This window comes from Chlorocebus sabaeus, chromosome 9 (assembly GCF_047675955.1).
Source record: "Chlorocebus sabaeus isolate Y175 chromosome 9, mChlSab1.0.hap1, whole genome shotgun sequence".
Taxonomy (NCBI): domain Eukaryota; kingdom Metazoa; phylum Chordata; class Mammalia; order Primates; family Cercopithecidae; genus Chlorocebus; species Chlorocebus sabaeus.
In genome coordinates, this window is record NC_132912.1 from 118119594 (window position 1) to 118142045 (window position 22452).

Sequence of the window (22452 nt, forward strand, 5' to 3'; positions counted from 1 at the left end):
GAAACTACCATCAGAGTGAACAAGCAACCTACAGAATGGGAGAAAATTTTTGCAATCTACTCATCTGACAAAGGGCTAATATCTAGAACCTACAAAGAACTCAAATTTACAAGAAAAAAGCAACCCCATCAAAAAGTGGGCAAAGGATATGAACAGACATTTCTCAAAAGAAGACATTCATACAGCCAACAGACACATGAAAAAATGCTCATCATCACTGGCCATCAGAGAAATGCAAATCAAAACCACAATGAGATACCATCTCACACCAGTTAGAATGGCGATCATTCAAAAGTCAGGAAACAACAGGTGCTGGAGAGGATGTGGAGAAATAGGAACACTTTTACACTGTTGGTGGGATTGTAAACTAGTTCAACCATTATGGAAAACAGTATGGCGATTCCTCAAGGATATAGAACTAGATGTACCATATGACCCAGCCATCCCATTACTGGGTATATACCCAAAGGATTATAAATTATGCTGCTATAAAGACACATGCACACGTATGTTTATTGCAGCACTATTCACAATAGCAAAGACTTGGAATCAACCCAAATGTCCATCAGTGACAGATTGGATTAAGAAAATGTGGCACATATACACCATGGAATACTATGCAGCCATAAAAAAGGATGAGTTTGTGTCCTTTGTGGGGACATGGATGCAGCTGGAAACCATCATTCTTAGCAAACTATCACAAGAACAGAAAACCAAACACCGCATGTTCTCACTCATAGGTGGGAACTGAACAATGAGATCACTTGGACTCAGGAAGGGGAACATCACACACCGGGGCCTATCATGGGGAGGGGGGAGGGGGGAGGGATTGCATTGGGAGTTATACCTGATGTAAATGACGAGTTGATGGGTGCAGCACACCAACATGGCACAAGTATACATATGTAACAAACCTGCACGTTATGCACATGTACCCTACAACTTAAAGTGTAATAATAATAAATTAAAAAAAAAAACTCGCAGAAGTTGAATGTAGAATTGTGGTTATGAGAATTGTGGTTATGAGAGGCTGTGGAGGATTTTGAAAGGCTTGGGAGGGTATGGGGAGGGTGGAATGGGGAGAGATTGGTCATCTATTTATACAAAGTTACAGTTCGATAGGAATCACACTTTCTGGTGCTCTATTGCTTATTTCTAAAACTAGAAAACTACCATCAACAACAAAATCTTAAAAGTGGTGTTAGGAAATGTCACAGAAAACCTGACACCCAAACTTCCTTTGTTTCATAGAGTCCTTTTTTTCCAAGTTAGTGTTTTAAAGGATTATCATATTTTGACTTTAATTTTATAATTAATATACAGTAAAATTGACTCTTCAACTCATTTTTTTTCCATGAATGTAAAAACTAGCTAGCACATGGTTGAAAAATGCGTTGGGAATGTAATCTGATTATTTAGCCTCTAATTTTTCACTGTTTGACTCTTCATTATATATATGTATTCTACTATTCCTCTGTTCTTATGAACTCTTCTGAAAAACTGAACACATTTTAGACTTTTACCTCCTTAAACTTAACTAGAGTTGAAATATATGTAACATATTTATATATAATATTCATGAATAATTATTTAAACTATATGCAAATATAATTTTTATTATTTAAATATTAAGTCACTTTATTAAGTTACCCTGGTGCATAAATTTTATAATAATTTATTTTGGAGGATGTTCCAAGAAATACCATTATGTAAAACCATGCTATATCTGTATTAGACATTGTCAATTTTATTTGGCAAACAAGGTTTTGTGAACTTGAAAAATTTTGAAAATACTTATGATTTTCTCCCACTACTATAGTTAACTATATTTTTATGTATTAAACATAAGAGTACATGAGTATGAATGCTCATATGTTCTTTCACTTTTTAAAAATGTGTTTATGTGAATTCAAAGTTTGAGCTCCTGAATTTAATCTATGTTAGTCAATTTTTTTGGATTAATTAGGGAAACCTTTTTTTCCCATTATTTACTGGAGGAGATCTGTTTTTAAAAATACAGATTGGCCAGGCCCAGTGACTCAAGCCTGTAATCCCAGCACTTTGGGAGGCCGAGACGGGCGGATCACAAGGTCAGGAGATCGAGACCATCCTGGCTCACACGGTGAAACCCCGTCTCTACTAAAAATTACAAAAAGCTGTAGTCTCAGCTACTCCAGAGGCTGAGGCAGGAGAATGGCGTGAACTCGGGAGGCGGAGCTTGCAGTGAGCCGAGATCCGGCCACTGCACTCCAGCCTGGGTGACAGAGCGAGACTCCGTCTCAAAAAAAAAAAAAAAAAAAAAAAAAAAGACTAATTCGTGGAGAAACTGGAGAAAATATGTTAATTTCAAAAAAAAAAATCACAAGTGTGAAAATAATGTGGATTTATGAATTCCCTGAATTTTCTTCTACCTAAAAATATCTCTGTATCTTATTTCAGACTTTCACTTCTTCTTCTTTTTATTAAGGCAGGATACATATCCCAAAGCTCATAATTATATTTCATCTGCCTTTTAACATTCCTTATATGCCTATCATGTATGTTTTTCTTTTTCTTCACTATTTCATCTCTCACTTTTTCTCATATATAAAGCTTTCTACAATTAATTCAGATTTCACACACATCTTTCGAAGATGTGTTTTTGAAATTTCAAATAATGGTATAGTTTTAAGTATGTTTTGATGTAGAATATAAATAATTTTTTGCTTGAAGAAAAACATGAGGCTTTTGCATTGCATTGTTTAATAGTAAATGAGTTTTTGTGTTTCTGCAGATGTGACTCTGAAAATCGCTATGTTGGTAATCCACTTAGAGGAACATGTTATTGTAAGTATTTGTATATTCTTCATTTTCAATAATTGGTACATAGTATTAGTTTCAAATAATTAAGGTCATCTTAAATAACTAAAATTGTCATTAATATCTTACAGTTTCTGTTTCTTAAGTTTTATAATACAACTTCATGTATATTGCTAAGAAATATATTATCTTAATTATATTTGGTGCATTTTTTTCTACTCTGAACAGTGAAATAGCAATAGATTTTATTCTGAACATAGAACAAAGTATAGAACTTGAGTAGACTCATGTGATTTTAATGTAATCTTTTTCATTATGATGGATTTTTGAAGAACTTGAATTTTATAATAGATATTTTGCAGAATTTTGGGCATTACTAAAAGGCTGCACTGATTTTGTACCAACAGATACTTTCATTGGGTACTGATTATATGATAGGTATACATTTAACTTTTGTTTTGTTTTCTGAGACGGAGTCTTGCTCTTGTGGCCCAGGCTGGAGTGCAATGGCACGATCTCAGCTCACTGCAACCTCTGCCTCTCAGGTTCAAGTGATTCTCCTGCCTTAGCCTCCCGAGTAGCTGGCATTAAATGAGCCTGCCACCACGGCCAGCTAATTTTTGTATTTTTAGTAGAGATGGGGTTTTGCCATGTTGGTCAGGCTGGTCTCGAACTCCTGACCTCATGATCTGCCTGTCTTGGCCTCCCAAAGTGTTGGGATTACAGATGCGAGCCACTGCGCCCAGCCTATCTTTAACTTTTAAAGAAACAGCCAAATGCTGTTTCCCAAATGTTTTCACCATTTTACATTCCCATCAGCAGTGTATGAGAGTTTCAGTTCTTCCACATTTCACAGCCTTTTTCAGAGTTAGTCCAAGTTTTAGCCATTCTAATAGGTGTGGAATGGTATCTAACTCTCATTTTAATTTGCATTTTCCTAATTACTAATGATGTTCAGCATCTTTTCATAGGATTGTTTGCCATCTGTATATTTTATTAGATGAAGGGTCTGTTGAAATCCATTGCCCACTTTTTAGATTGTTTTTATATTAATGAATTTTCCACATACTTCATTCTAGATACAAGTCCTTTATCAGATATATGACTTGCAAATATTTTTTGCTAGTGGTAACTTGTCTTTTTACCCTATTAACACTGTTTTCTTGAAGAACAGATTTTAATTTAGATGAAGCTTGACTTATCAGTTTTTTCTTTTGTGAAATCTTAGCCTAACAGGTGACTATGATTTTCCCGAGGTTTTGGTAGAAATATTACATTTTTAAGTTTTCTATTTAAGTATATGGTCCATTTTGAATTAATATTTGTATATATAGTAGGTGATGGATTGAAGTTCTTTTTCTCCACGTAAATATTTAAATATTCAAGCACACTTTATATAAAGACTATACTTTAACCAATGAATTCCTATGCATCTTTGCTGAAAAACACTTGTTTGTATATATGCTGCATTAGCATAAAAATAAGCAAATAGATTAATGAAACAGAAAAGAGTCCAGACACGACATTACAATTAATGTGATTTTATAAGTTTGGAAATTGGTTAGTATTTATTCTCCAACTTTGTTCTTCCTTTTCAAACTTGTTTTGACTACTCCTTTTTTTTTGCATTTGCAAGTGAATTTTAGAATCTGCCTTTCAATTTTCAAAAAAATGCTATAATTTGTTTTGTGATTTTGTTTAACTTATGATGAATTTGGGGAGAATTGGCATGTTAACTGTAGTGAGTCTGGAATTATCATATTTTTCATTTTTTCTCAATTCTTTAAATTTTATTATTAATATTTTATAATTATAACTACACATTTCACATTTTTGTCAGATTTATCCTTCTGTATTTTAAATTTGTGACGCTGTTGATAATCATAGCTTAAATATTTCATTTCTGATTGTTTCTGGCATTTATAATTGATTTTATATTGGTTTTACATCCTGTAGCTTTGCAAAAGTCACATTTTACTTCTAGTACCATTTTTTGTTGATTCTCTCAGAATTTCTACACATACAATGTTTTCTGCAAATAATGGCAGTTGGATTTCTTCTTTTCCTATCTTGATGGTTTTATTTCTTTTTTCTGCCTTATTGCTATAGCTAGCACCTTTAATAATGTGTTTAAAAGATGTGAACATGCAAGTATTTATTCTTGTCTTGTTTCTGATCTAAGAGGGAAAACATTCAGTCTTTTATCATTAAGTATCTTGCAGGTTTTTGCTAACTGTCTTTATCAGGTTAAGGAAATTGCCTTCTATTCCTCCTTTGCTGTACATTTTTTTTTATCAGAAAAGGGTGTTTATGTCCAGTGCATTTCCTGCCTTAATTTATATGATTATCAGAAATTTCTATTTTACTTTGTTAGTATTGTGGTTTTAGTATTTTTAGTTTAGTTAACGGTATATATTGTGTGAATATACTATCTTTTTTGTCCATTCGTAAGTTCATGGACTTTGGGATTTTTTCTAGGTTTTGTCTATTAGGAAAAATGCTGCAGTGAATCAACATTCATAGGGTCTTTATGTGAACATATGTTTTTATTTTCCTTGGATATATTCCTAGCAGTGTATAGTTTGGTTGTATGATAAATTTTTGCTTAACTATTTTAGAAACTGCCAAATGGTTTTCCAGAACGTTGGTAACATTTTAAAATTTACACTAGAAAATTTTGATACTAGAAATTTCATTCCTTGATGTCCTCATCAATACAACATTGTCTGTCTCTTTGATCATAGACATTCTAGAGTGTGTGTAGTGGCATTTTGTGGTTTTGTTTTGTATTTCTGAAATGACTAATAATGTTGAACTTTATTTTATGTGTTCATGCCTTGAAAATGATTTGTTGGGTGTGTAAAATTTATCTATTTTTTCAGTTTTTTGTTGCTATTTTAAATTGTATTTTTCAAACTTTTGTTTCCTACTCTGACATATAAAAATAAAATTCATTTTAGTATATTGATCTTATATTCATTCACTTTGGTGAATGCTTACTAAATTCTGTTTGTAGATATGCTTGGATTTTAAATGCAGTTAATTATATTACATGCAAATAAGCACAGTTTTATTCCTTTTTCAATATTTTTCCCCCTTATTGGGATGTTGAGACCTCTATTTCTGGGCTGAATCACAGTGATGATAATAGATATCCTTATCAGGTAGGATGTTTATTATAATTTATGGAATATTCCTTGTATCAAATTAAGCAAATTCCTATTGTATTTTGTGACAAGGTTATATCATGAATAACTTTATTTTACCTTATTAAATACTGAGTTACATTAGTAGATTTTCTCATGTTAAACATCTTTTCATTCTGGGCTAAACCAAACTTAGTCATGGCATATTAGTATTTGGATACTGCTAAATATTAGTTGTTTATATTTTAATTTAGAATATTTTTAGTATGAATGAAGATGGTCTGTCTTTTTTGTATGTTATTTTTTCTAAATAAATGGCCTATGACTGCAGTTTTTAAAAATTATTTTCCGGCCGGGCACGGTGGCTCACACCAGCACTTCGGGAGCCCGAGAAGGGTGGATCACGAGGTCAGGAGATGGAGACCATCCTGGCTAATGCGGTGAAACCCCATCTCTACTAAAAATAAAAAACAAAAACAAAATTAGCCGGGTGTGGTGGCAGGCACCTGTAGTCCCAGCTACTCAGGAGACTGAGGTAGGAGAATGTCGTGAACCTGGGAGGCAGAGCTTGCAGTGAGCCGAGACTGCACCACTGCACTCCAGCCTGGGTGACAGAGCGAGACTCCGTCTAAAAAAAAAAAAAGAAAATTTCCATTCTATTTGCAATTGTGGTAATAGCTTTTTAAAATGAATTTGGAACAGTGCTATATCTTCTTTTAAAACGGGAATAGTTAAATCTTTAAATAAAAATTAAGTATTTCAACAAAAATTTATGGGTCTAGTGCTTTTTAATTGGTGGTTATTTTTGTTTATGTTTTGCTATTTCATAGCATTAGCTTTTGGTTTTATTTATCTTTTCTGTGGATCATGTTTTTTAGTTCATCAATTTCAGATTTTGTGTTTAATAATTTCCTTCTCTTATATACTGTTTGCTGTTGTTTTGCCCACATTTGCTATAAGATTTTTAAATTATCATTATTTTTTACAGAATTTATGAATTCTAGTTTTATCTTTAAAAATGTAATTATGTTCTTAGTTGCTTTTTAAAGTAATTTTTATTTTTTAACTTTAATTTTAGGTTCAGGGCTGCATGTGCAGCCTGTTATATAGGTAAATTGCAGTTGTGGGGGTTTGGTGAGCAGATTATTTCATCTTCCAGGTAATAAGCATAGTACTTGATAGGTAGTTTTCAGATCCTCACCCTCCTCCAATCCACAAAACATTTTTTAGCTATTCTTAATTTTTAAAATATTTTATTGAGAATGTGGCAAATAAAATCCCAAATTTTGTTAAGGCATTTTTGCCCTTTATGACACATTTGACAGTGTTTGGAGGCATTTTTGTTTGTCACAACTTGGGAGTGGGACGTGGGTGCCATGGGCATCTCAGGGGTAGAGGCTAGGGATGCTGGTAAATATCCTGCAATGAAAAGGACAACCTTCCCAGAACAAAGACTTATGTGGCCAAAAATATCAACACTATTGAGGTTGAGAAACCCTGATTTAGAGGCTTAATCAAATTTGTATTTGATTTTGGAGAAAATAGTAATTGTAGATGGTTTGGTTTTCTTTGTCTAGAAGAGCCATATCATGTCTATTGGTGTCTCTTATGTTCTTGGCATACACTGATGCTCAATGTTTAGATTTTAATTGATCAAGATTGAAAAGATATAATATTCCACTGGGCACAGTGGCTCACACCTGTAATCCCAACACTTTGGGAGGCTGAGGCAGGTGAATCACTTGCGTTGGGGAGTTCAAGACCAGCCTGACCAACATGGAGAAACCCCGTCTCTACTAAAAATACAAAATTAGCTGGGCGTGGTAGTGCATGCCTGTAATCCCAGCTACATGGGAGGCTGAGGCAGGAGAATTGCTTGAACCAGGGAGGTGGAGGTTGTGGGGAGCCGAGATCGCACCATTGCACTCCAGCCTGGGCAACAAGAGCGAAACTCAAAAAAAAAAAAAAAAAAAGAAAAAGAAAAAAGAAAAGCAAAGAAAAGTTATAATATTCCAATTTCTTCTTCATGTTTTGTTTTGAATACTTAGGTAAAAACAAATTTTCTTTCATCAGCTGTTTGGTTACTTATTGCTACAGTTCGCGTAGGAAAGGCATAATAAAAGTTATAGTTTTTCCCTGTATTTTTTATTTATTCCCTTTACTTACTTTTATGCATGTATGTATTTATTTAAAATAAAAAGTTCATTCAATATCTTTCAAAAATGACAATTAGTTTTTGTCACTAATGAACTTACAGATTCATACATGTTTTAATCCATGTGCAATTATTATTCCCACTGATGCTCAGACTGTCCAATTACTATGTCATTTAAATTGTCTTCATTCTCTAGCTTTTCCACATCATTTTTGTTTTTCTTATTTAAAATATCCTGGATTTATTTTATAGGAATGTATTTTGTTGTTTGATTTTTTAAAATTAGAAATTCCTCTTCTATCTTTTTGAGCCTTTAGTTTCTTTTATTTGCCAAAGCAAATAAGAGTAACTAGTTACCATTATGAACACATTATATAATCTCTGTTTATTACAAATATACTAATGTCTAACACTTTTATATTGAAGACTAACATAAGTTTTCTTCTTTATCAATGTTGTCCAATACAAATACGATGTGAGCCACATATGTAATTTAAAATTTTCTAGTAGCTTCCTTTAAAAAGTTATAGAAAATGAGTAAAATTAATGTTAATAAAAGTTTTTTTAGCTTAACATATCTAAAATTTTTTCATTTTAATGTGTAATCAGTTTTAAAAGTCATTAAATCATTAATGAGATATCTTACTTTTTTTGTACTACTGTTTGAAACAAAGTTTACATTCCATACTTACATCACATTTTAATTCAAATCAGTCACTTTTCAACTAGTCAATAGCCACATATGGTAGTGGTGACCTTATTGGACAACTCTTCTCTAGATTATATAGGGCCCCTGCGTTCTTTTAGATATATCAAAAGTATAACCATAAAACGCTAGGTGGCACTCTTGGGATTGTTGTGAGACCTTTAAAGCTTAATATTTGAAAGGAAATGATGCTTTAAAAAGAAAAGGACAATAACTCTTGTAATAATGTTAATAGAAACTATTCTAATTTTCAAGATTAGATCGAAATTTAAGATGCAAGTCCACATTGTAACTTAAAGCAATTGAGTGCAATGTGGTATTAACTTAACCGAAAGCAATATGTCACCAGTTGTACTCTATTTACTTAGTAGTTTTTCAAAGTTCAATTTAAAACCAAAAACCAAAGCATGCCTCACAAAGGAGGAAAAACATTCAGTGTTAACTAATTTGGCCCTTGTAAACATTGAATTACTCAATATATTCTTAGTAAATACAAAAAGTAGTAGTCACAAAGTATCACAAAGTACTACTGTTTTTTTTTTTTTTTTCTTAAATGCTTTCTTTTAATTGTAATAACAATCTTAACACAGAAAACCTTAAAATGAAAGACTAGACTATGGAAATGCTATATAGATGATATATTTCAAAATGTAGAATTTGCTAATTCTTTAAATACATGTAATTTGCAATGCTCACACCACTAATTATTGTGTTTTAATATATTTCCAAGTAATTGAACACATTTTATTTCATCTGTTACCCTTTAAAAAATTACTGTTTTTGGCGTAAACCTGGGAGGTGGAGCTTGCAGTGAGCTGAGATCTGGCCACTGCACTCCAGCCTGGGCGACAGAGCCAGACTCCGTCTCAGAAAAAAAAAAAAAAATTACTGTTTTACATTGAATTTCTTTTTTTAGGGTTTCTTTCATTTAGAGTTCATGGTGGAATTTTGTAGTAATAATAAAACTACCTATTTTGAGAGTAGGAAATTTAAGATGAAAAAGATGACTTAAAATAGTATGTCAGTTTAATTACTTACAATAATATGTAATAGAAAACAATGAAACCAATTAAAACTTGAATTGACCCTTATATTTAATGGAATTATCCTGGTTTTCTACAACTGAATAAAATATTTTTCCGGTTTTAAACTGAACATGTTGTTAGTGAATGTTTTATATTACTTTTTAACCATTGGATATAAATTGCTATTTAAGTAGGATCTGGCTGTTTCCTTTGCAAATGGGGCAGAGTGACCTTAATAAAAACCAAGAATCTAAATTCTTATATTTAACAGATTGCAGACATGATGGGTTGAACAGTATCTGACAAGACGTAAATGAGTCACATTTTTGGCATTTTGACCTTGTTCTTTGACTCATCAGTGTTTTTATTAAATTTTCTGAAGCCTATATCCCCGTACTTTTAGATTTTTATTTCAGAATTATTTACTCTTTTAGCATATCCAAAATGAAGGATAATAAACATGATTCTAAGAAAATTTAAGATAGCTAAAAGGAAAAAAAATCATAGACTCACTGTAAAAATAATACAAGAAAAAGTTTAAGGAAGGAAATAAAAATGTCCATAAACCTCCCACCGGGTCCCCCAAGTTGAGTTGTGTAGTGTGTATGCTTTGTAAGGGTACTCAGCTGAGAGCAAGACTGAGAGCTGATATGCTGTACTTACTTTTCTCACTAAGCCATGTACCCTAGTGTGGGGCTGTGTCTGCCTTGAGCCAGAGGTAAATAGTTCTTTATTTGTGTATAAAATGTTGAATGACCTACTGAAAGGACTGCCTTCCTTCTAAATAAATCTCTGCATCATGTCCTGAGAATGATTTTATGTCGTAGAGGTCATAACATGCATAGTATTCTTATTGTGAATTTTTTTCTTATAGATATATAGCTCATTATTAGAATTTAGTAAATAAAACATAATTTTTCCCAAACTGGTAAAGAACAACCACCAGAATTTAAAATAACGATCATACTAGTTAACACTTATTGAGAACTTACTGTACTAGACTGTTCTCAGCTTTTTATATGTATTAGCTTATGTAATACTCAAATGGGAAGGGTGTGCTTATTATTCCCATTTTATAGATAAGAAAACAGAGATAGAGAAAGCTGAGCTAATTTGTATAAGATCACACAGGAAATAGTAAAGGCAGGTTTCAACCCTCTTAACCATTAAAGAAGTGGAAATTAGTAGTATGGGTAAGCAAAAACTTTTTATATGAATAGAATAAAAACATTATGCTGAAGGAAATAAGAGGATCTAAACAATTAAAAAATCATACCATGTTTTCAAATAAGAAATCTTCATCCAAAGATATCATAACTTCCCAAAATTGATATAAAAATTTTATGTAATTCCATTATAGAATTTCATTCAACTGAGTTTTTCTGAAAGGCATTCATTCCAATAAATTACATTAAGGTTCAAATTTAAAAATACACTTTTAGAGTATTCAGATAGATTACAAACAGGAAGAATAGTAAGAAATGCGTACTTTAATAGATATCCAAACAAACTGTAACTGTAACTGCATCCACTGGCTCCCATACTTGTATTAGAATATGCCACTAAATCTATGAACAAGATGGAGTATAAGATTAAGTTCCTGATAATTTGGGAATTTATATGGTACTATGGTTTGAATGCTTGTTGCCTCCAAAACTCATGCTGAAATTTAATTGACATTTTAACAGTATTAAGACATGGACCGTTGTTTTTTTTTTTTTTTTTTTTTTTTTTTTTTTTTTTTTTTTTTTTTTTTTTTTTTTTTTTTTTTTGAGATGGAGTCTTTTTCTGTTGCCCAGGCTGGAGTGCAGTGGCCCTATCTGCAAGCTTTGCCCCCGGGTTCACGCCATTCTCCTGCCTCAGCCTCCTGAGTAGCTGGGACTACAGGTGCCTGCCACCATGCCTGGCTTATTTTGTTTTTGTATTTTTAGTAGAGACGGGGTTTCACCGTGTTAGCCAGGATGGACTTGATTTCCTGACCTCGTGATCTACCCTTCTTGGCCTCCCAAAGTGCTGGGATCGGGACTTTTAAGAGGTGACTAGGCCTTGAAAACTCCACCCTCATAGGTGAGATTTGTGCTGTAACTGAAAGGCAAGTTCAGTCCCCTCTTGTTCTCTCTTGCCCTATGGCCTTCTGCCGTGGCATAACACAGCAAGAAGGCCCTCACCAGATGCCAGCTGTTTGGTCTTTTACTTCCCAGCCTTTAAAACTGTGATCCCATACATTTCTATTTATTATAAATTGTCCAGTATGTGATATTTTTTGGTATTCTGTTATAGCAGCACAAAACAGACTAAGACATATGGCAAGTCATTTTATTTGTATGTCTTTAATTAATTTGCTTTTTCTTAGATATCTCAAACTTTATGATAGATTATAGCATTTACTACTTTTCTCTCTCAAGTACTCTATCCCCAGCTAATATTCCAACCCTAACAAAAGTGACTTCTCCAGATATCACAAACCTTTTATTTCCATCCTAACACTTACATAGTATACAATTATCTCAGTTGTTTTCTGTTTTTAATTTGAATTTAGGTTTTTAAGTAAAATGAAATTTTACTAGAAAGAAATTCTTTGAACACAGGACCTTGTTTTATTGGATCTCCATACTTAGAAATCTGTATGACTCATAACAGACCTTCAGTTATGTTTAATGCTAGTAGACTCATATAAATTATTAATAAATAAGTGAATATACATTTATTGTAGCTGTTTGTGCAAGCATTTTTATTGTTGGGGTACTTGAGCAAAAATGTCTAGAGATCATATTGTAGATTATCAAGTAAAAGTTGCTTTAAGTTTATTATGGACATAAGGTAATACTATTATATCATTGAAAAACTTTAAGCATCAGTCTTTTATTTGAAGAAAAATGAATTTCAAGGTTTGTTTTCTTAACCTGTTGAACATTTATTTCAAATGAAACTAAATAGATGACCATTCATCATTGCAGGATAATTGAAAGTTTAGTGATTTTGAGCTACTATGAAGTAAAAAAAAAGAAAGGTGACTTCTGGTAGGTCATGGCATATTATTAAAAATCCCATAAATTAGAAGAATTAATGTATGGCATTGGTGATAATCATCTATTCTTTTTTATTTATTTACGTAAAAAATTTATTTGTAAGACTGAATGAATTTAAATGTGTATTTAGGTCAGACAATTAGTAGTTTTCAGAGTCTGGATTACAACTGTGTTTTTTGCTATGATATGATATCCAGCAAATATTGAACCTGCAAAACTTGTGCGATAGATTTTATTTTTGAAATTGTTTTAAATGTTTCAGGTTCAATAGAAATTCTTAATAATTTTAAACATGGATAGTACAGTTGATAGTACAAGGAAAAATTAGTATTTATTAAATATTTACATACAAAACAATTTTATATTAATAATTTCTAATAATTTCAGTATTCCCAAGTGTGACATATTTTTTCTCATTAAATTACTTTCTGGAGGATTTGACTGTTAGAGCTTGGAGAGACTGTCATTTACTTGCATTTACTGACTTGTGTTTATTCATTCTACATATGTTTATTGACTAGCTACTTTGTTAGACTCTGGATAACAAAGTGAACAAAATGGTTTTTCCTCTATTGAAGCTTATACACTACTAGAGAAAATAAATATTAAACCAGTTATTTGATTTTCTTAGGTGTGATTTTCATAAGAACTCTGAATGAGAATTGTAGAATTTTGGGAATGTATTCCCAAACTTTATACAGCTTAGGGAATATATTACAAGAGGGCCTGACCTAATTTGTGGGATAGGGAGTAGTTGAGGTAAGGGAATGATTGAGTTTTGATTTGAAGAAATGACTTGATAAGATGTGATAGTATGAGGATAGATAGGAAGAAGTAAAACCAAAAGGGACAGCATGTACAAAGATTTGTGGCTAGAAAGAACATGGAATGTTTGAGTTACTAAAAGAAAACCAACACTGAAACACCTAGAATATACAAAGCAAAAATAGGAAGCTTATGAGATCTGCAAGATCCAAACAATGCTGTGCTTTATAGAACATGTAAGATATGGTCTTTATCATAAGAAAAATAGGATGCCATTGAAGGATATTTAGAGGAGAGAAAAATGTTACATTTTGCTTTTAAAATAATCAGCCTGCTTTCAGTATGTAAAGCAGCTTGGTGGGGGCAATACAGCATAAAAGAGACCATTTTTGGTTTATTTTTTGAGGTATGTTCCTAGAGCTATCTGTAAAATATCACTACAGCACACTGAGACTATTAAAATACTTGTGCTTTTATTCACATGGGTTTTTATCATTTACTAAACAATAGTCTAAGTTTTCAGATACTTATATTTATAATCGTACCATTGTTTAAACGTTTTTGGACTCTTGATATTGTTGTCAAAATCTGTATGTATCCTTTACAGACTCCTCAGGATGGCTGACTGTAAGATCATAAACATATGTTTATTAACAAACACATGAATATAAATACACATACGAGAATCTAACTTTTGAAATCCTTCAGAATTCATTCAGAAATAACTACAGTGAATAAGGAAGTAAAATAACTTTATTGAATGCCTTTATTTTATCAGACAGTCTTCTCTAAGCCAAATACACACTCACATAATTATGTTTAATTCACAGAGTAATCCTATGACATAGGCGGTTTTATCCCTGTTGTACCACTGGGTCTCGTTGAACTTAATTAACTTGCATAAAATAACTTAGTTGTTACATGGGAGATTACAACCAAGATCTCCTTAAATGGTATAGATGATGCTAAATTAAAACGGAAACAGTAACTCAGTGAAAAAGCAAATTATTAAGCTGCAGTTTGTTTCTCAAAAAATTCAAATATAAAATTTCAGAAACAATTCAAAATTTATATCTAAGATTCTTGTTTCCAATTAGTTGAAATTTACATGAGTAGTGCCATTGATATAGCATATGCAAATCAGGCTTATTTTTATTTGTTATTCTAACATGCCTGCCATCTTGCATCTCAGATATAAAGATATTTCCAATATATACCTTGATGATTTTTTATCACTGGTTACTATCTCCTTAAAAAATACATTATTTCCTGCAGATTTTGTTGCAAGAGTAAAGCAAATCTTAAATATTCACTACTTGCTGTTCATCATTCCAATCATAAGAAAGAAACTTTCTTCTTAAAGTTCTCTTTCAAAATGTCTTTTTATGCATATACATTTTTAGTCATCACTTACCAGCTAATCATTAGTTTTTAATATCTGACTTCTTTAAACATCTTGTATAGGTTAAAAGCCTTTTCTCTTTATATATACATTTTTTTGCTTAAACTCCTTTTTCATGCAATGTGTTTTACTCATCAGCTTAATTTAGTATATAATTTGTTCTTGTAGTAAATAGCAGACACTTTTTTGCACTATGGCTGCTGGACCAGTATTGACTAAACAACCTTAAAAAAATTAACTTCTGCACGTTGAAACTTAACCCTGGGCATATTCTGGTCATGTAAGACTAGAATGAGAGACTGATTATCTTGTATGTTTTTGTTAGCCTATATCTGAGAAGTTTGTGTATTAGGAATGAAATATGCCATTTTTGGAGAGAAACATAAATACAGTTGACCCTTGAACCCCATGGGGTATAGAGGCACCAACCCTGCATGTAGTCGAAAATCTGCATATATCTTTTTACTCTCCCTGAACTTAACTGCTAATAGGATACTATTGGCCAGAAACCTTACCAATAACATAAACAGTTGATTCACATATATTTTGTTTGTTATATGCATTATATACTGTATTCTTACAGTAAAGTAAGCTAGAGAAAAGAAAATCTACTAAGAAAGTCATAAGGAAGAGAAACTATGTTTAAGTAGAAGTGGAAATGGATCGTCATAAAGGTCTTCATTCTCAGCGTCATCATGTTGAGTAGACTGAGGATGAGGAAGAGGAGGGGTTGGTCTTCCTGTCTCAGAGGTGGCACATGTGGAAGAAAATTCACATATGAGTGGACTTGCATAGTTCAAACCTGTGTTGTATAGGGTCATGTGTATATCAATCTATTTAATATGTAGGTATACATCATGTGAAAAACATGTTGAAGATCAAGGATTAAAACAAAGAAACTCTGAACACTGGTTTACTTTTTTTTTTTTGACCCAATAGTAGAAATACTGCCTGTTCGTTCTAGAAAAGAGATAAATAAAAATAAAAATTACTAATTTCTCTACCTAGAGAAAATGGTTACTAAATTGTATTAGTTTTCCAGTCATTTATTTATCTACTGATACTCTGTGTTAGGGTGAGTAATGCATCCCCAAAGATGTCTACATCCTCCCAAGAACCTGTGATACATACTTACCTTAAATGATAAGAGGAAGTTAGCATATATGCTTAAACTAAGGATTTTGAGAGAGACTATTCTGGACTGTCCTGGTGTACTCAGTGTATTCTTATGAAAGGGAAGTATTTCATAAGGGAAGAATAACAAGTATTCTTAGGAAAGGGAAGCGGAGGAAATTTGACTACAGTAGTAGAAGATGTGATGATGGAAGCAAGTGGAGAGATGTGAGGGAAGGGACCATGAACCAACAAATGAGGACAGGCTTTGGAAGCTGGAAAAGGCAACTTTTACCATACATTGATTATTCTTATATGAAAGAATTATTATTAATGTGTTTACCAAATGATTATTTTCTATTTCATCATTTCTTTTACATCTGTTAACTGTAAGGGAGAGCTGTTCCTTCTCCCTCCTCATTAATTTGTTTAATTATTTATTTATATCAGTATGGACTCATGGATATCTATTTAATTTTATGATATATATGAAATTACTTTATTTATTTTATAGCTCAAATTTTTCCGTAGCGGGTCATTAAGATTCCCCCTGAATTTGGCTTCTGTGTTTTTTAACATGACTCCATCATTTGTTGAGTGCATCCTTATTTTCTAGCACTACAAGATATTTCAGGCTTACCTTGTACTTTCCGTCTTCCAGCCCTGGTATCAACTAGTTCCCATTTCCCCAAGATGCCATGGTTTCTTATATTGGAGAATAATATTTAGAAACCAAAATTGGGAATTATATATGCTCATTGATTCTAGGGTTTTATTCTTTCTTTCCTTTAAAAATTTTATGGGTTTCCTGACCCATGCACTAGGGTATAACAATGTTATTACCCTATACCTTGTCATTAATAACATTACCTATGAAATATCAAATTCAAATATCTTACCACCTTTAGTCCTTCTTGCTCACTAAGTACCCATGCCATAATTATTCAAACTCATTGAAATTTGTTATTCATTAACCCTACTTGTTTTCTCATTTTCACCCTTTCCTAGTGCCCTGCTGTCTTCTTTTATACCCTTAACCACGTGAGGTTTTATGGTCCATTATAGTTATCAGTCCTTAGCTAATACTGCATATTTTCTTCCCACTCCTGTTTCTTCTATCTATTTGTGTAGCAAAACTCAGACTCTGGTTAACCCAACTCTTCACTACTCTGTGTCTGACTTTCTTCACCCTCACATTGCTGGGGGGAAAAAATCATATAGCTGTGTTGACTGGTTGGTCTTGAACTTTATCAAAGGAAAATGCAAAACTACCTGGTAGTTTTCCTGCATTTCCCTTTTAATACTCTCCAAATAAGTGTTTTAAAAATTTCATCTCTATTCTCAAACCTTTATCTGCACGAGCTAATAATTTTACCTCCTACTTCATTGAGAAAACATAAGCAAATAGATGGGAATATCCCCATTTTTTTTCACCACCACAATCAACAAACTTTTTTGTACTTACACTTATTTTCCCTGCCTTTAGTTTATTATCAAGGAAAGAATGCCTCTGTTCCTAACAAAAGCCTATTTTTCAATTTGTTTTGCTCTAAATTTTATTCCTTTAACACTATAAGGGCCTTTGCTCTTCCATTTCTCCCTTATCAACAATTGCTTAGACTCTACTGGACCAATTTCCTTAGCACACATATACATGTTTTAATATATCTTATGTTAAAAATAAAATTTTTCTACTCCCCTTGTACTTCTCCAACTATAGCACCATTTCTGTATTTTCTTTCAGATCAACCCTTCCCAAAATAGTTGCCTAAGCTTGTCACCAAATCTGTACCACCCATTTCCTCTTCAATCCCCACAACTCCATAGACATTGCTTTTCTAAGGAAGCATCCCACAGAATCGAACAGTTGAAACAGTCTATTTCTTGACTTTCCTATCATACTTTCCAATTTTTCCTACTCTGTCACTGACTGCACCGTTTTAGTCTTTTTTACTTTTTTCCCCACTTGACCTTATCAGTTCCCATAGTTTTAAGTAGCATCTAAATTTTGACGTTCCAAAACTTGTAGTTTTGATCACTTTTCTGAGCTGCAGACTGATTTCTCTGACTTTGTTTGATATCATCATTTAGATATTTTATTAGAAAGTCATATTAAATATTTTCAAAACAGAACTCTTGATTTTTCCTCATTTTCCAAAATTTCATTCTTTACTCGACTTCCTCATTTCAGTAAATGTACATAATGCCTATATACTTACTTTTGTCAAATATCTGAAAGCCTTTGATTCCTGATTCGAAAACCTTCTTTGAGTCCCCTTCTCTGATACCTTTCTTTCCTCCCCTTACTTTGTGAGGGTGTTTAATAGTTCAGTTGGATTTCCTTATACAATATATCCCAAAGATATATATCTTTGTTCTACTTCTCCCACCCTGTCCAAGGCACTGTCATTTTGAGTCTGGTCCTTTTTAGAAGCCTCCTTGAGTAGTTTTCCCATTTTCAGTTTTGATTTTCTTCAGACTTTTTCCAATCTGCCACCAGAGTGACATTTAAAAATTAAAAATCAGATCATCTCACTCCCCAGCTTGAGGTCTTCTTATGGTTTTCCATGATGTGGCCCTTACCTACTTTCTGACTTTGTCTCTTACAACCCTCCAAAAATCATTCTAAGCACAGTGGAATTATTTTTTTCCTCAAACAGCGCAACCTCATTTTCATTTGTCTTTGCGCTCGCTCTCTTTCTCTGTTTCTGTCTCTGTCTCTGTCTCTGTCTCTCTGTGTGTGTGTGTGTGTGTGTGTGTGTGTGTGTGTGTGTGTGTGTGTGTGTTTGGCCAGGAACTTTTTCACTAATTGTTTACATGACTTGCTTTTCATTTTTCATTTATAATTTCAGATGTTATTTCCTTTTGTGTGCCTTTTGTAAAGCAACCTTTTTTGAACCTATAATATGGATTGGTAAGCTTTTGCTGTAAAGGGCCAAATAATAGATATTTTAGGCATGACAGGCCAGATGGTCTCTATTGTTCCTACTAAACTCTGCCAATGTAGCAGACAGGCAACCATAGACAATGTGTAAATGATTGGTGGTAGCTGTGTTATCATAAACTATCTACAAAAACAGGCTGTGGACCAGATTTGGTCTGCGGGCAGTAATTTGTAACACCTGTTCCAATCATAACCTTGCTATCTTCATAGCATATACCACTCTCTTAAAATGTCTTATTTGTGTGATTATTATTGGTTTTCTCATCTATTAATAGAATGCATACTCCATCGGAACAAGGTCTTTGATTCCTCACTTCTCTCTTCTATGTGTCTATAATTCTGATTGGAGTTTTGTTAATTTAAAAGATTAATCTGAGGAGAACATATATTTTTTTTTAAGTGTTAAAATTTAGAATGTTCCTTAGCAATCTATTTATCATGTATAGTTACATCTTCTTTTATGACCTAAAATAGATTTTGTAGTTTTGTAAATTAAAGATTTATTTAGTTTATTTCTGGGATTTCATTTAGCTTGGAAATTTTTATTAGTTTGTTATTTGGAATGGTGTTTTTCAACCGTTACATTTTCTGTTGAATGTAAAACCTCTATTGATGTAAAAGAAAAGCTATTGATGATTATATGTGTTTAAGTTTTTGCATTTTTTGGGTGATTTGACATCACCAAATTATTATATTGATGATTTATAGTGATGTCATTAATGACACATTTTTGGTCTCAAAGTCTGTAACTGATATAAATATAATTACACCTGTTTCATTTGATTAGCATTTGCCTGATGTGTCTTCCTTCATCCTTTCAGTCTTTGTGGGCTCTATTATTATAGGCATATCTCTTAAAAATAGAAGACGTTGATTTTGCTTTTTCCTAATCTGTAAATTTTTGTGATTAATGATGAGTTGAATCCATTTATTTTTGGTGTTATTATTCATATCTTTGAATCAATTTCTACTATTTTAATTTTTTATTTTATATTTTTACTTTTTATATATTTGTTTTTAAGCTTTTTTTTTTTTTTAATTTATTATTATTAAACTTCAAGTTGTAGGGTACATGTGCACAACGTGCAGGTTTGCTACATATGTATACTTGTGCCATGTTGGTGTGCTGCACCCATCAACTCGTCATTTACATCAAGTATAACTCCCAATGCAATCCCTCCCCCCTCCCCCCTCCCCATGATAGGCCCCGGTGTGTGATGTTCCCCTTCTCGAGTCCAAGTGATCTCATTGTTCAGTTCCCACCTACGAGTGAGAACATGCGGTGTTTGGTTTTCTGTTCTTGTGATAGTTTGCTAAGAATGATGGTTTCCAGCTGCATCCATGTCCCAACAAAGGACACAAACTCATCCTTTTTTATGGCTGCATAGTATTCCATGGTGTATATGTGCCACATTTTCTTAATCCAATCTGTCACTGATGGACATTTGGGTTGATTCCAAGTCTTTGCTATTGTGAATAGTGCCACAATAAACATACGTGTGCATGTGTCCTTATAGCAGCATAATTTATAATCCTTTGGGTATATACCCAGTAATGGGATGGCTGGGTCATATGGTACATCTAGTTCTAGATCCTTGAGGAATCGCCATACTGTTTTCCATAATGGTTGAACAAGTTTACAATCCCACCAACAGTGTAAAAGTGTTCCTATTTCTCCACATCCTCTCCAGCACCTGTTGTTTCCTGACTTTTGAATGATCGCCATTCTAACTGGTGTGAGATGGTATCTCATTGTGGTTTTGATTTGCATTTCTCTGATGGCCAGTGATGATGAGCATTTTTTCATGTGTCTGTTGGCTGTATGAATGTCTTCTTTTGAGAAATGTCTGTTCATATCCTTTGCCCACTTTTGGATGGGGTTGTTTGTTTTTTTCTTGTAAATTTGTTTGAGTTCTTTGTAGGTTCTGGATATTAGCCCTTTGTCAGATGAGTAGATTGCAAAAATTTTCTCCCATTCTGTAGGTTGCCTGCTCACTCTGATGGTAGTTTCTTTTGCTGTGCAGAAGCTCTTTAGTTTGATGAGATCCCATTTGTCAATTTTGGCTTTTGCTGCCGTTGCTTTTGGTGTTTTAGACATGAAGTCTTTGCCCATGCCTATGTCCTGAATGGTACTACCTAGGTTTTCCTCTAGGATTTTTATGGTATTAGGTCTAACATTTAAGTCTCTAATCCATCTTGAATTAATTTTCGTATAAGGAGTAAGGAAAGGATCCAGTTTCAGCTTTCTACTTATGGCTAGCCAGTTTTCCCAGCACCATTTATTAAATAGGGAATCCTTTCCCCATTTCTTGTTTCTCTCAGGTTTGTCAAAGATCAGATGGCTGTAGATGTGTGGTATTATTTCTGAGGACTCTGTTCTGTTCCATTGGTCTATATCTCTGTTTTGGTACCAGTACCATGCTGTTTTGGTTACTGTAGCCTTGTAGTATAGTTTGAAGTCAGGTAGCGTGATGCCTCCAGCTTTGTTCTTTTGACTTAGGATTGTCTTGGAGATGCGGGCTCTTTTTTGGTTCCATATGAACTTTAAAGCAGTTTTTTCCAATTCTGTGAAGAAGCTCATTGGTAGCTTGATGGGGATGGCATTGAATCTATAAATTACCTTGGGCAGTATGGCCATTTTCACGATATTGATTCTTCCTATCCATGAGCATGGTATGTTCTTCCATTTGTTTGTGTCCTCTTTGATTTCACTGAGCAGTGGTTTGTAGTTCTCCTTGAAGAGGTCCTTTACATCCCTTGTAAGTTGGATTCCTAGGTATTTTATTCTCTTTGAAGCAATTGTGAATGGAAGTTCATTCCTGATTTGGCTCTCTGTTTGACTGTCACTGGTGTATAAGAATGCTTGTGATTTTTGTACATTAATTTTGTATCCTGAGACTTTGCTGAAGTTGCTGATCAGCTTAAGGAGATTTTGGGCTGAGACAATGGGGTTTTCTAAATATACAATCATGTCGTCTGCAAACAGGGACAATTTGACTTCTTCTTTTCCTAACTGAATCCCCTTGATTTCTTTCTCTTGCCTGATTGCCCTAGCCAGAACTTCCAACACTATGTTGAATAGGAGTGGTGAGAGAGGGCTTCCCTGTCTTGTGCCAGTTTTCAAAGGGAATTTTTCCAGTTTTTGCCCATTCAGTATGATATTGGCTGTGGGTTTGTCATAAATAGCTCTTATGATTTTGAGGTACGTTCCATCAATACCGAATTTATTGAGCGTTTTTAGCATGAAGGGCTGTTGAATTTTGTCAAAAGCCTTTTCTGCATCTATTGAGATAATGATGTGGTTCTTGTCTTTGGTTCTGTTTATATGCTGGATTATGTTTATTGATTTGCGAATGTTGAACCAGCCT

The 22452-nt window shown here is 33.2% G+C and overlaps 1 protein-coding gene across 3 annotated transcripts in view; it reads left to right on the forward strand.

Moving 5' to 3' along the window:
* ATRNL1 (attractin like 1) overlaps positions 1–22452 on the forward strand; it is an 809729-nt gene that overhangs the window by 319485 nt on the left and 467792 nt on the right. For all 3 annotated transcript variants that reach the window (XM_038008819.2, XM_073019389.1, XM_007964178.3), the window contains one exon: positions 2774–2826. In XM_038008819.2, the coding sequence (XP_037864747.1) occupies positions 2774–2826 (53 nt within the window). The remainder of the gene's footprint in view (positions 1–2773; positions 2827–22452) is intronic.